This window comes from Halichoerus grypus, unplaced genomic scaffold (genome assembly GCF_964656455.1).
Source record: "Halichoerus grypus unplaced genomic scaffold, mHalGry1.hap1.1 HAP1_SCAFFOLD_187, whole genome shotgun sequence".
Classification (NCBI taxonomy): Eukaryota; Metazoa; Chordata; class Mammalia; order Carnivora; family Phocidae; genus Halichoerus; species Halichoerus grypus.
In genome coordinates, this window is record NW_027555114.1 from 20214 (window position 1) to 34683 (window position 14470).

General features: G+C 38.4%; 1 protein-coding gene across 1 annotated transcript in view; it reads left to right on the forward strand.

The window, feature by feature from the left end:
* The window catches only part of LOC144380806 (complement factor H-like), a 33435-nt gene extending 19110 nt beyond the window's left edge, over positions 1–14325 (forward strand). Inside the window, exons 6-10 of the mRNA XM_078065596.1 lie at positions 7408–7584; positions 8284–8359; positions 8582–8682; positions 9904–10077; positions 14037–14325. Of these exons, the coding sequence (XP_077921722.1) occupies positions 7408–7584; positions 8284–8359; positions 8582–8682; positions 9904–10077; positions 14037–14290 (782 nt within the window). The 3' untranslated portion in view covers positions 14291–14325. The remainder of the gene's footprint in view (positions 1–7407; positions 7585–8283; positions 8360–8581; positions 8683–9903; positions 10078–14036) is intronic.
* Positions 14326–14470: the final 145 nt, after the last annotated feature.

The following is a 14470-nucleotide window of genomic DNA, read 5'->3' on the forward strand; positions in this document are numbered from 1 at the left end:
AGATTTCCCTGTCCCTAGGTATTTATGAAGATTTTCTAAGAACAGTTTGCTCAGTTTATCTTATACTCCAAAGCTACACACTGATATTTTGAACTGATATTTAGCATCACTTTAAGTAAAGTGGATATTTGAATATCCATTTCTACCGTTTTCACTTCCTTATTTTTTTCAATTTCCATGCTTACTATGGGCACCAGCCACAGGAAAAAAATGATAAAAGTTGTTCCCATATCGAACTCATTTTATACTAAATTGTAATCAGTTACCCATTAAAACACTCTTATTATAGAAGAGAACATGTCTGTCTCTTTTTTCACTAGTTAGTTTTGTTTTCTTTTTTAAAGCTTTAAGGTAGCTGGCTACATAACACAGTATAACATTTGAGATGAATTATTTAAACCTTTATTAACATCATTCTAGTATAGTGTTAGCAAAAATTGAGACTTTTTTTTTATTTCAGTACATTATTTTCTTCTTTTTTTTTTAATTTTTTTATTGTTATGTTAATCCCCATACATTACATCATTAGTTTTAGATTTAGTGTTCCATGATTCATTGTTTGTGCATAACACCCAGTGCTCCATGCAGAACGTGCCCTCCTCAATACCCATCACCAGGCTAACCCATCCTCCCAACCCCCTCCCCTCTAGAACCCTCAGTTTGTTTTTCAGAGTCCATCGTCTCTCATGGTTCTTCTCCCCCTCCGATTTCCCCCCCTTCATTCTTCCCCTCCTGCTACATTCTTCTTCTTCTTTTTTTCTTTCTTAACATATATTGCATTATTTGTTTCAGAGGTACAGATCTGAGATTCAACAGTCTTGCACAATTCACAGCGCTTACCAGAACACATACCCTCCCCAGTGTCCATCACCCAGTCACCCCATCCCTCCCACCCCACCCCCCACTCCAGCAACCCTCAGTTTGTTTCCTGAGATTAAGAATTCCTCATATCAGTGAGGTCATAGGATACATGTCTTTCTCTGTTTGACTTATTTCGCTCAGCATAATACCCTCCAGTTCCATCCACGTCGTTGCAAATGGCAAGATCTTATTCCTTTTGATGGCTGCATAATATTCCATTGTATATATATACCACATCTTCTTTATCCATTCATCTGTCGATGGACATCTTGGCTCTTTCCACAGTTTGGCTATTGTGGACATTGCTGCTATAAACATCGGGGTGCACGTACCCTTTCGGGTCCCTACTTTTGTATCTTTGGGGTAAATACCCAGTAGTGCAATTGCTGGATCATATGGTAGCTCTATTTTCAACTTTTTGAGGAACCTCCATACTGTTTTCCAGAGTGGCTGCACCAGCTTGCATTCCCACCAACAGTGGAGGAGGGTTCCCCTTTCTCCGCATCCCCGCCAACATCTGTCATTTCCTGACTTGTTAATTTTAGCCATTCTGACTGGTGTGAGGTGGTATCTCATTGAGGTTTTGATTTGGATTTCCTTGATGCCGAGCGATATTGAACACTTTTTCATGTGTCTGTTGGCCATTTGGATGTCTTCTTTGGAAAAATGTCTGTTCATGTCTTCTGCCCATTTCTTGATTGGATTCTTTGTTCTTTGGGTGTTGAGTTTGATAAGTTCTTTATAGATTTTGGATACTAGCCCTTTATCTGATATGTCATTTGCAAATATCTTCTCCCATTCTATCAGTTGTCTTTTGGTTTTGTTGACTTTTTCTTTTGCTGTGCAAAAGCTTTTTATCTTGATGAAGTCCCAATAGTTCATTTTTGCCCTTGCTTCCCTTGCCTTTGGCGATGTTTCTAGGAAGAAGTTGCTGCGGCTGAGGTCAAAGAGGTTGCTGCCTGTGTTCTCCGTTAGGATTTTGATGGACTCGTGTCTCACATTTAGGTCTTTCAACCATTTGGAGTCTATTTTTGTGTGTGGTGTAAGGAAATGGCCCAGTTTCATTCTTCCGCATGTGGCTGTCAACTTTCCCAACACCATTTGTTGAAGAGACTCTCTTTTTTCCATTGGACATTCTTTCCTGCTTTGTCAAAGATTCGTTGACCATAGAGTTGAGGGTCCATTTCTGGGCTCTCTATTCTGTTCCATTGATCTATGTGTCTGTTTTTGTGCCAGTACCATACAGTCTTGATGATGACAGCTTTGTAATAGAGCTGGAAGTCCGGAATTGTGATGCCGCCAGCTTTGCTTTTCTTTTTCAACATTCCTCTGGCTATGCGGGGTCTTTTCTGGTTCCATACAAATTTTAGGATTATTTGTTCCATTTCTTTGAAAAAAGTGAATGGTATTTTGATGGGGATTGCATTGAATGTGTAGATTGCTCTAGGTAGCATTGACATCTTCACAATATTTGTTCTTCCAATCCATGAGCATGGAACGTTTTTCCATTTCTTTGTGTCCTCCTCAATTTCTTTCATGAGTATTTTATAGTTTTCTGAGTATAGATCCTTTGCCTCTTTGGTTAGATTTATTCCTAGGTATCTTAGGGTTTTGGGTGCAATTGTAAATGGGATCGACTCCTTCATTTCTCTTTCTTCTGTCTTGTTGTTGGTGTATAGGAATGCCACTGATTTCTGTGCATTGATTTTATATCCTGCCACTTTACTGAATTCCTGGATGAGTTCTAGCAATTTGGGGTGGAGTCTTTTGGGTTTTCCACATAAAGTATCATATCATCTGCAAACAGTGAGAGTTTGACTTATTCTTTGCCATTTGGTTGCTTTTTATTTCTTTTTGTTTTCTGATTGCTGTGGCTAGGACTTCTAATACTATGTTGAATAGCAGTGGTGATAGTGGACATCCCTGCCACATTCCTGACCTTAGGGGGAAAACTCTGTTTTTCCCCATTGAGAATGACATTGGCTGTGGGTTTTTCATAGATGGCTTTTATGATATTGAGGTATGTACCCTCTATGCCTATACTCTGAAGAGTTTTGATCAAGAAAGGATGCTGTACTTTGTCAAATGCTTTTTCTGCATCTATTAAGAGGATCATATGATTCTTGTTCTTTCTTTTGTTAATGTATTGTATCACATTGATTGATTTGTGGATGTTGAACCAACCTTGCAGCCCAGGGATCAATCCCACTTGGTCGTGGTGAATAATCCTTTTAATGTACTGTTGGATCCTATTGGCTAGTATTTTGGTGAGAATTTTTGCATCCATGTTCATCAAGGATATTGGTCTGTAATTCTCCTTTTGGATGGGGTCTTTGTCTGGTTTGGGGATCAAGGTAATGGTGGCCTCATAAAACGAGTTTGGAAGTTTTCCTTCCATTTCTAGTTTTTGGAACAGTTTCAGAAGAATAGATATTAATTCTTCTTTAAATGTTTGGTAGAATTCCCCTGGGAAGCCATCTGGACCTGGGCCTTTGTTTGTTGGGAAATTTTTGATGACTGCTTCAATTTCCTTAGTGGTTATAGGTCTGTTCAGGTTTTCTGTTTCTTCCTGCTTAAGCTTTGGTAGTTGATACATCTCTAGGAATGCATCCATTTCTTCCAGGTTACCTAATTTGCTGGCATAGAGTTGCTCATAATATGTTCTTATAATTGTTTGTATTTCTTTGGTGTTCGTTGTGATCTCTCCTCTTTCATTCATGATTTTGTTGATTGGGTCATTTCTATATTCTTTTTGATAAGTCTGGCCAGGGGTTTATCAATCTTGTTAATTCTTTCAAAGAACCAGCTCCTAGTTTCATTGATCAGTTCTACTGTTCTTTTGGTTTCTATTTCATTGATTTCTCCTCTGACCTTTATTATTTCTCTTCTCCTGCTTCGTTTAGGCTTTATTTGCTGTTTTTTCTCTAGCTCCTTTAGGGGTAGGGTTACCTTGTGTATTTGAGACCTTTCTTGTTTCTTGAGAAAGGCTTGTATGCTATATATTTTCCTCTTAGGACTGCCTTTGCTGCATCCCAAAGATTTTGAATAGTTGTGTTTTCATTTTCATTGGTTTCCATGAATTTTTTTAATTCTTCTTTAATTTCCTAGTTGACCCATTCATTCTTCAGTAGGATGCTCTTTAATCTCCATGTATTTGAGTTCTTTCTGACTTTCCTCTTGTGATTGAGTTCTAGTTTCAAAGCATTGTGGTCCAAAAATAGGCAGGGAATGATCCCAATCTTTTGGTACTGGTTGAGACCTGATTTGTGACCTAGGATGTGATCTGTTCTGGAGAATGTTCCATGGGCACTAGAGAAGAATGTGTATTCCGTTGCTTTGGGATGGAATGTTCTGAATATGTCTGTGAAGTCCATTTGGTCCAGTGTGTCACTTAAAGTCTTTATTTCCTTGTTGATCTTTTGCATAGATGATCTGTCCATTTCAGTGACGGGGGTGTTAAAGTCCCCCACTATTATTGTACTGTTGTCAGTGTGTTCCTTTTTGTTATTAATTGGCTTATATAATTGGCTGCTCCCATGTTAGGGGCATAGATATTTACAATTGTTAGATCTTCTTGTTGGATAGACCCTTTAAGTAGGATATAGTGTCCTTCCTCATCTCTTATTACAGTCTTTGGTTTAAAATCTAATTTGTCTGATCTAAGGATTGCCACCCCAGCTTTCTTTGGGTGTCCATTAGCATGGTAAATGGTTTTCCACCCACTCACTTTCAATCTGGGAGTGTCTTTGGGTCTAAAATGAGTCTCTGGCAGACAGCAAATCGATGGGTCTTGTTTTTTAATCCAATCTGATAGCCTGTGTCTTTTGATTGGGGCATTTAGCCCATTTACATTCAGGGTAACTATTGAAAGATAGGAATTTAGTGCCATTGTATTGCCTGTAAGGTGACTGTTACTGTATATTGTCTGTGTTCCTTTCTGGTCTATGTTGCTTTTAGGCTCTCTCTTTGCTTAGAGGACCCCTTTCAAGATTTCTTGTAGGGCTGGTTTCGTGTTTGCAAATTCCTTTAGTTTTTGTTTGTCCTGGAAGCTTTTTATCTCTCCTTCTATTTTCAATGACAGCCTAGCTGGATATAGTATTCTTGGCTGCATGTTTTTCTCATTTAGTGCTCTGAATATATCATGCCAGTCCTTTCTGGCCTGCCAGGTCTCTGTGGATAGGTCTGTTGCCAATCTAATGTTTCTACCATTGTAGGTTACAGATCTCTTCTCCCGAGCTGCTTTCAGGATTTTCTCTTTGTCTCTGAGACTCGTAAGTTTTACTATTAGATGTCGGGGTGTTGACCTATTTTTATTGATTTTGAGAGGGGTTCTCTGTGCCTCCTGGATTTTTTTCCATCTTGTCATTTTGTCCAGAGGAGAATAGACGAGTGAGAGAACAAAATGCTAACAGGTAACAATGTCCCTGGAAAATATACTCTAAACAAATCAGAAAAGACCTGAAACCAAGGGAAAAGAAAGGGAAAGAAAGAGAAAAGAAAAGAAAAAAAAAGAAAAAGAAGAAGATAAAAACAAACAAAAACAGAACAAAACAAAAAAAACAGAATATGATAAAATATGATCAGCCTGGTGCATAGATCAGCGCCACACACTAGATTTTGGGTGTATTTTGGTCTGTTAGATGAAAGTGCCTCCCAAAATTTTAAAGAAAGAAAAACTTATATATGTACAAAAATAAGGGTTGATATGATGAAGGGATGGAATATGACTGTAAAGATGAAAGTTATAAAAAATTTTATAGAAGGAATTGATAAGATAAGAAGTTCTTTGAAAAAAGAAAGAAGAGCATTTAAAAAAAAGCTGGGGGAGAGAATGTCATCAGGCAGGATACAAGAACAAAGCCATACACTAAAGATTTAGGGTATATTTTGATCTGTTAGAAGAAACTATATCTCAAAAGTTTAAAAGAGAGAGCAACATATATATATGCCAAAAATAAGGGTAACTACTATGAAGGGATAGAATATGACTCTAAAAATGAAAAATAAAAATTTTTTAAAAAAGGGATTGATAAGATGTTGGCCAAAAAAGGGAAAAAGAAAAATTTTAAAAAAAAAGACAGTTAAAAAAAATTAACTTTGAAAGACTAAAGAATCATGGTAAAAAAGCCATGAATTCTATGTGCAGTATTCCCCTAGCTCTCGAGTTCTGCTGTTCTCATTGATTGGTAAACTTGGTCTTGGCTGGCTGTCCTTGCTGATCTTCTGGAGGAGGGGCCTGTTGCCATGGTTCCCAAATGTCTTTGCTGGAGGTGGAATTGCCCTGCCCTTGCCCAGTCTGGCTAAGTAATCTGCTCGGGTTTGCTCTCGGGAGCTTTTGTTCCCTGCAAGCTTTCCGTACAGCTTTGGAGGCCGAGAGTGAAAATGGTGGCCTCCCAATCTCCACCCCAGAGGAGCCGAGAACTCGGGGCCCCGCTCCTCAGTGACCCGTCAGAGAAAAGCAGTCAGTCACTCCCGTCTCCCTGGTACCCGGCTGCACTCCGTGCTCACCTGGCCTGTGACTGAGCATTTCTATCTCTGGCACCCGACCCTGTGGGAGTCTCCAAACCCAGCAGATCCCTGTAGTGTGCTCTTGCACCACTCCTCCTGGGGGAGGAAGGGGAGTCTCCCCGGATCTGCCACTTGTTGGGTCCCTGCTGGAGGAGCAGTGGCCTGATTATACCCCAGATCATGGTTTATGGCAACCCCGAGGTGAGAGCCCGCTCCTCAGCTCCGTCCCTGCAGCCAGCTTCCCCTCTCCAATACCTGGGAGCTCTGCCGCACTCAGGGACCCCTGGTCTTTCTGTGACCCCGAGGGTCCTGAGACCACACTGTCCCACGAGGGTTCCACCCCCCGCTTAGCCACTGGAGCGACGTCCCTCAGCGGAGCAGACTTCTAAAAGTTCCGATTTTGTGCTCCGCTGCTCTATCACTTGCCAGAAAAGGCTGACGGAGGCCCCCTCCCCCGCCGTCTATCCTCCCGAATATCGCCTCGGATTCACTTCTCTGCACGTCCTACCTTCCAGAAAGTGGTCGCTTTTCTGTTCAGAGAGTTGTTGCTATTCCTTTCTTCGATCTCCTATTGAGTTCGTAGGTGTTCAGAATGGTTTGATCCCTATCCAGCTGAATTCCTGAGACCAGAGGAAATCCAGGTCTCCTACTCCTCTGCCATCTTGCTCCTGTTCAGAAGCTTTTTATTTTGATGTAGTCCCAGTAGTTTATTTTTGCTTTTATTTCCCTTGCCTCCGGAGACATATCTAGAGAGAATTTGCTACAGCTGATAATATATTGACATTTTTAGTTTCAAGCTCTTGCTCTGGTTGCCAGCTGGACACATAAGAATGGTGCTATTAGGAAGCATTTGTGCACCTTCTTTGTGTTATGACTGTAGCTCCTGTGTTATCATTCCTTTTCAAATAATATTGCCAAATATGGCAACCAGTACATAAAAATAAATTTCAGAGTTAATAAAACATGGAGTCATTCTTTCTTTCTTTCTTTCTTTCTTTCTTTCTTTCTTTCTTTTTCTTTCTTTCTTTTTTTTTTTAGGGCTTCCTTGTGCACCACCAGAATATGTGGTTCTACATAGTATTCCACTTCACAAATCAGACACTTACCAGTATGGAGAAGAAATAGTGTATGAATGTGTCGAAGGTTTTGGAACTAATGGATCTGCATCTATAAAATGTTTAGGAGGAAAATGGTCCCATCCACCAAAATGCATAAGTATAGTGCATTTAATTTTACTCTAAGGTTGATCAATATTCTTAATTCAGAACATAAATGGTACAAATATGAAACCAGGCAGTAGTTCTAGAATTTAACAAGGTATCTCTGGAAAGTTGTGGAGTCTGGTAGAGAACTAATAACCCTAGGAATAATAAAAGTGTGACAGCATGAGCCCAAATTATTTCACTTTCACGTTGCTTTGTGTGCACATTCAACATCCTCTGATAAACGTCCTCAGACTCCTCATCTCCGTTCCTGGACCACAGCTGGTCCCTGCTCAGTGATCTCATCATTATTCAATTTACTGTTAGTTTATCAGTTATCTCTTTATAAGTATATAATTTTCTAAGATTTGACATAATTAAAAGTAACAGATTTTGAAGAAACAAAAAATACAAATACATACATAATGTAGGTGGCTTGTATGGGCAAAAAAGAATTTGAATGGAAGAAGTGTGATATCAAGCATTACATGTATCCCTATCTTTTCAGGCTTCCAACATCATCATCCCCATGTTTTACTTTTGATAAACATAGGACTACTCAATATAATTAAATCAGAAGACTTCTAACACATTTTTTCAACTTATAACAGTGTTCATTGGTTTGATGTGTACCTATTACTCTACATTATAGTTATTGGTCATTATGTATTTTAAAAGATTTACTGAACAAGTACATATTCTTTTCTTTCAGAAACAGACTGTTTTGGCTTACCCGATTTTGGTAATGCCATACCCATAGGCCTAATGAAGGAATCATATAAGTCAGGAGAAAAAGTGACTTATGGGGCCCCTGGGTGGCTCAGTCGTTAAGCGTCTGCCTTCGGCTCAGGTCATGATCCCAGGGTCCTGGGATCGAGCCCCGCATCGGGCTCCCTGCTCGGCGGGGGGCCTGCTTCTCCCTCTCCCACTCCCCCTGCTTGTGTTCCCTCTCTCACTGTCTCTCTCTGTGAAATAAATAAATAAATAAATAAAATCTTTAAAAAAAAAAAAGAAAAAGTGACTTATGAATGTCCAAAATATTACCAATTGGATGGACCCAATTTTGTACAGTGTATTAAGAGCCAATGGATAGGAAAGCCAACATGCAAAGGTACTCCAATAAAATTTTAGAATCTATTTATCAAAATGCCTTAAGTAATAGAATATAGAATTCCCTCTAACATCATTTAAACAATGGACATAGATTATTTTTTAGGCCAGGTCAAAGAAGGTTTATACTTTAACATAAAGGGATGAAATTGTGTACTCAGTCGTTAATCTTAAAGCCCAACGGTTCTCAAACTATGGTCTCTGGAATAGCAGCATCAGCATCTTCTGGGAGATTGTTGGAAATGCAAATGTAATTCACCGGCTCACTCAGACCTGTTGAGTCAAAAACTCTGAGACTGCGACCCTGGAAGTGTCTTAACAATTTCCAAGGGATTCGATGTATACTCCAGTTTAGGAACCATAGCCAGAGGCTATTACCTTTACATCCACCTGAATCTCACTGGTGAATTATACATTACTCATTGAAATGTCTTTAAGAATTTGCAAAAAAAAGGGGCACCTGGGTGGCTCAGTTGGTTAAGCGACTGCCTTCGGCTCAGGTCATGATCCCAGGGTCCTGGGATCGAGCCCCACATCGGGCTCCCTGCTCAGTGGGAAGCCTGCTTCTCCCTCTCCCGCTCCCCCTGCTTGTGTTCCCTCTCTCGCTGTCTCTCTCTCTCTCTCTCTCTCTGTCAATTAAATAAATAAATAAAATCTTTAAAAAAAAGAATTTGCAAAAAAAAATTATTAGAGTGTTCTTATAAATTATACATTTATTTTTCTGTTATTTTTCCACATCTCCTGTTTGGATCCTCAGTTAATCATCTTTCCTTCAACTATAGTATTCTTCAAAGTATGTTAATTCTTCATTTATTCTCTAAGAAAGTGCCTACTGTGTTTATTTTTCTAAGGTCCTAAAATTACGTTCATAAACAGGATGATTGTAAGCCAAAATCTGACATCAAATAATCTTTTTATTATTATTGTCTTGTGGTTTATAAGTTTATATTGAATTTATGTAATTTGTAATATTGATTTTACTAAAAATGGGAAATGTCCAGAAAAACTCTCATTTTCATAGAAGCTTAAATCTTATCAAAAGATACTGCTTTATCTCTTTTTCTTCAATCTTATATGTAAATTTCTTAAAATTGGCTCTCTTTCATGACAGATAAACTGTTGATTTTAAATCCTCCTTCAGATATATTTGAAATCCTGTTCATTGATTTGCTACTCAAAATGATCATTACGTTAGAGATGCTACTTTTTTCTTTCTATTCAGATATTTCCTGTGAGAATCCACCCAAAGTGAAAAATGCTATTATACTAAATGAGAAGCCTAGTTATCTACCTGGTCAGAGCGTCCGTTATGAATGCATTAAACCTTTTGACCTGTTTGGGGAAGTAGAAGTGATATGTTTAAATGGGACCTGGACACAACCCCCTCAGTGTGCAGGTAAAGTATCTTATTTCCCCTCAAATTTTAGAGAATATATTAAGGACTGGATATGTCAATATAAATATATAATGACATAGTTCTTATGGAATCTTTTTTTATCTCAAATAAAATGATGGTGCTTAAAATCCAATTTTTTCTTTTTGTGGACTGCATAGTCATATTATCTATTTATTTTATGAAAGATTTGGCCAGATTAGGACAGTTGGAATCATGGAAAATTCTTTTTTTTTAATTTTTATTTTTAGAGACAGAGAGTGTGAGCATGAGTGCGAGCAGTGGGGGGAGGGGCAGAGGGGAAGGAGAGAGAGAATCTTTAGCAGACACCACACTGAGCACGGAGCCGGATGTGGGGCTCGATCTCACAACCCTGAGATCATGACCTGAGCAGAAATCAAGAGTCAGACATTTAATCAACTGAGCCACCAGGCACCCAGAAAATTCTCTATCTTAAGCATTAAGATACTTAGTTATTTCCTGAGGAATAAATGTATTAAAGATATGGGAGGGGGCACTGAGTGGCTCAGTCAGAGCAGAACCTGCTTCCCTCTCTGTCTGCTGCTCCCCCTGCTTGTGCTCTCTCTCTTTCTCTCTGACAAATAAATAAAATCTTTTTTAAAAAATGATATGCTGAGGACATTTGACAGCTCTATGAAATTTCACTTTGAGACACACAATCAACAACTGGGGCATGTTCATAGAATCTGATATAAATTTGGGCTTCTTCAGCATGTGGATTATATAAAGGTAGGTTACTAGCTGAGCTCAACCAGAGAATTAGTGTATATAGAAAAAAAGTCTGAGAACTTGGTCATAGGACACTCCAGTAATTAGAGTTTAGGAAATAAGAGGACCCAACAAAGGAGATATTATAGCTGCTTGTTTTTCAAATCAGCTTTTGCCTGGCATATATATTTTCCAATCTTTTACTTTGAGCCCACCTATGTTTTCATGTTGAAGTTAGTTTCTTTCAGTTGCCATATAGTCGGCTCTTGTTTATGTATCCATTCTGCCATTTTCAGTCTTTTAACTGAAATATTTAAGCCATTTACACTTAAAATAATTATTGATAGATTAGGGGCTGTGTCAGCCATTTTATTATTTGTCTTCCGTTTCTTTCCTCTGTTTCTCACTCCCATTCCTTTTTTGGCCGTGCCTGCGGACTTTTGGAACATTTTAAAATAATTTTATTTTGATATGTCTTTGTTGTTTTGGAGCATATCTCTTTGTATAGCTTTATCCGTGGTTGCTCAAGGTATTAAGATGCACATAATGCTTGTCACTCCCTCCCCCTGGTTTTGACATGTTACCACTTCAAATGAAATGAGGAAACCTTACTTCCACTTAGGTCCATTCACCCTCCCCACATTTTATTTTATTTATTATTTATTTATTGGTAGAGAGAGAAAGAGAGAGAGAGTGAATGAGTGGAGTGGCAGAAGGAGAGGAAGAGAGAAAATCTTAAGCAGACTCCACACCCAGCTCGGAGCCTGACACAGGGCTCAATCTCACAACCCTGAGATCATGATCTGAGCTAAAGTCAAGAGTGGATGCTTAACCAACTGACTGAGCCCCCCAGGCACCCCTACTTTCCCCACATTTCAAACATATGTTTCTTAAGTATTTCTTCTACATATACTGAACACCATATCAAATGATATAATGTTTCACAAACATCAAACCTAACAAACTCCTTAGGAAAAAGAGTCCATTATATTTACCCTTAGTTTTTCAGTCCATTGTTTTTCTTCCTTCATGAAGTCTCAATCCTCTCTCTATTATCTTTTCCTTGATATTTGAAGAATTCCTTTAGCAATTCTTTAAAGATAGATCTGCTGGAGATAAATGTTCTGTTTTCCTTTGTCCCAAAATATCTTCTTTTCTCCCTTAAACCCTAAAGGATAGAATCATGGGATGTAGCATTCAGGGCTGACAGTTCTTTTCTTCTAGCACTTGAAAAATGTTGTCACTTCTTTCTGGCTTGATGGTCACAGATGAGAACCCCACTGACATTTGAATCCTTTTTTCCTTATAGGTTTGCATAATTTATATGTAGCTGCTTTTGAGATTTTTTTTTCTTTTTCTTTAGTTTTCCTCAGTTTGACTGTGATGTATCTTGGCATGAATTTCTTTGGGTTTGTCCTGTTTGGCTTTTTCAATATGAATGTTTATGCCTTGTGCCCAATTTGGGAAATTTTCAGTCAGTATTTCTGGAAGATTTTTTGGTTTTGTTTTCAGTCTATTTTCAAAGTGAATAATTTGTATTCTATATTCAGATTTATTTATCCTTCTGTCATCTGTAATCAATGATTGAGCCCATCCAGTAAGGTTGGGTTTTTTTAAATTCCATTATTATATTTTTCAGTTCCATAATTCCCACTGGAATTTTAAAAACCATCGTCAAATAATTCCAATATCTGTGTCATTGCAGTGTTGTCATCTGTTGATTATCTTTTCTCTTTTGAGACTTTCCTGGTCTTTGGTATGATGAGTGATTTTCAATTGTATTCTAGACATTTCGGGTGTTGTGTTTTAAGATTCTGGATTTTATTGAAATCTCTTATTTACCAGGCCTCCACTACTGCAGAGTGCAAGTCCAGGCTTCCCACTTGGCCTCCACTGACACCATGGAAAGGGGAGAGGTGTCTTGTTCCCTGACTGTGGATAGAAGTCTAGGTTCCACCCTTGACCTCTGTTGATCACTGTTGGTCTCTGATCAACATGAGGAGAGAGTTGATCAAGGTTTCTTCTACGTTTTTCAGGAGTAATTCAAGTATTGTAAAAAAAAATATTTCTATCTTGCTAGAATATTCCTTTCCTGAGCCTTTGGCTAAAGAGAGCAGACAATTCTTGGAACTGTTTTTTTTCCCTGAACTTGATATCATTTCTGGGTTCCAGTCTTCTTCAGTGCCCAGTCAAGGATCCATAGGAGGCAACATGAAAACCCAAACAACTCACTGCAGTATAATTCCTTGGATACCAAGGCCTTTGATCAGATCGACGTCTTCTCTACATCCTTCACCATCTCTTTTGTTGGTTTTTATAATATGTTCAGGATTTTTAGTGATACTGAGCAGAAGGAATAAGCTGAAAGGTCTCTACCTCATCATGTCCAGAACAGGAAGCCAGCAATTCTCTTTCCCATTATACAAATGTGTAATTCTTTGACTTTAATTAAAGAAGTTGATGTTCCTTTTGTAAAATAAATGAAAATCAATAAACAATTACTAGAGATCCAATAGACACTGCAGTATGTTGTATGTAACAAGAAAGTTTCTTTGTTTCCATTAGCTATCCATCTGTCCAGTATTTATTCAGTAAGAAAAACATTTTTTAACACCAGAATACGTAAAGCAGATATATTTGTTAATGCTTCATGTGTGCTTTCATGTGGGATAAAAGGAAAGCCTTAGAATTGTAATTCTCAGTTTAAGTGATTAAAATTTCTTCAATGGGGGCGCGTGGGTGGCTCAGTTGGTTAAGCGTCTGCCTTTGGCTCAGGTCATGATCCCAGGGCTCTCTGCTCAGCGGGGAATCTGCTTCTCCCTTTGCCTCTCCCTCTGGGCTTGTGCTCTCTCTCTCTCTCGCTGACTCTCTCTCAAATAAATAAATATTTATTTATTTGTCAGAGAGAGAGAGGGAGAGCACAAGCAGGGGAAGCATCAGGCAGAGGGAGAAGCAGGCTCCCTGCTGAGCAAGGAGCACAATGTGGGACTCGATCCCAGGACCCCGGGATCATGACCCAAGCTGAAAGCAGATGCTTAACCGACTAAGCCACCCAGGCGTCCCAAATAAAATCTTTAAAAAATAAAATAAAATAAAATTTCTTCAGTGAATCCTTTCTGTCAACAGAAATCACAAGTCTTGATATTGAATATTGTGCTATATTTTTATTTGATTTATTTTAACCTGTTTTTCTTTGGTTTTTCAATAAATCAAATAAATATTTTTTTTTTTAGATTCTAAAGGAAAATGTGGGCCTCCTCCACCTATTGACAATGGAGACATTACCTCATTCCCATCATCAACATATGCTCCAGGATCATCAGTAGAGTACAGATGCCAGGCCTTCTATGTACTTCAGGGACACAGGACCATAAGATGTAGAAATGGACAGTGGTCACCACCACCAAAATGCTTAGGTAAATATTTCAATATTCTCATGGGTCCTGGGAAAATCAGTATAATAGATGTTTTGCTGTTATTAATATAATGTTCATGGATTAACAAACATTTGTTGAATGCTGACTACCAAATACTAATGTGTGAAGAAGAAAAAGTTGGAAAAAAAAACTCTTGTTCTAGCAAAATATCCTTAAGTGAAAGGACTCGATTTCTTCATGTTAAAATTGACATTGTGAATCTTTGATTATAACATTTAATTATCACACCT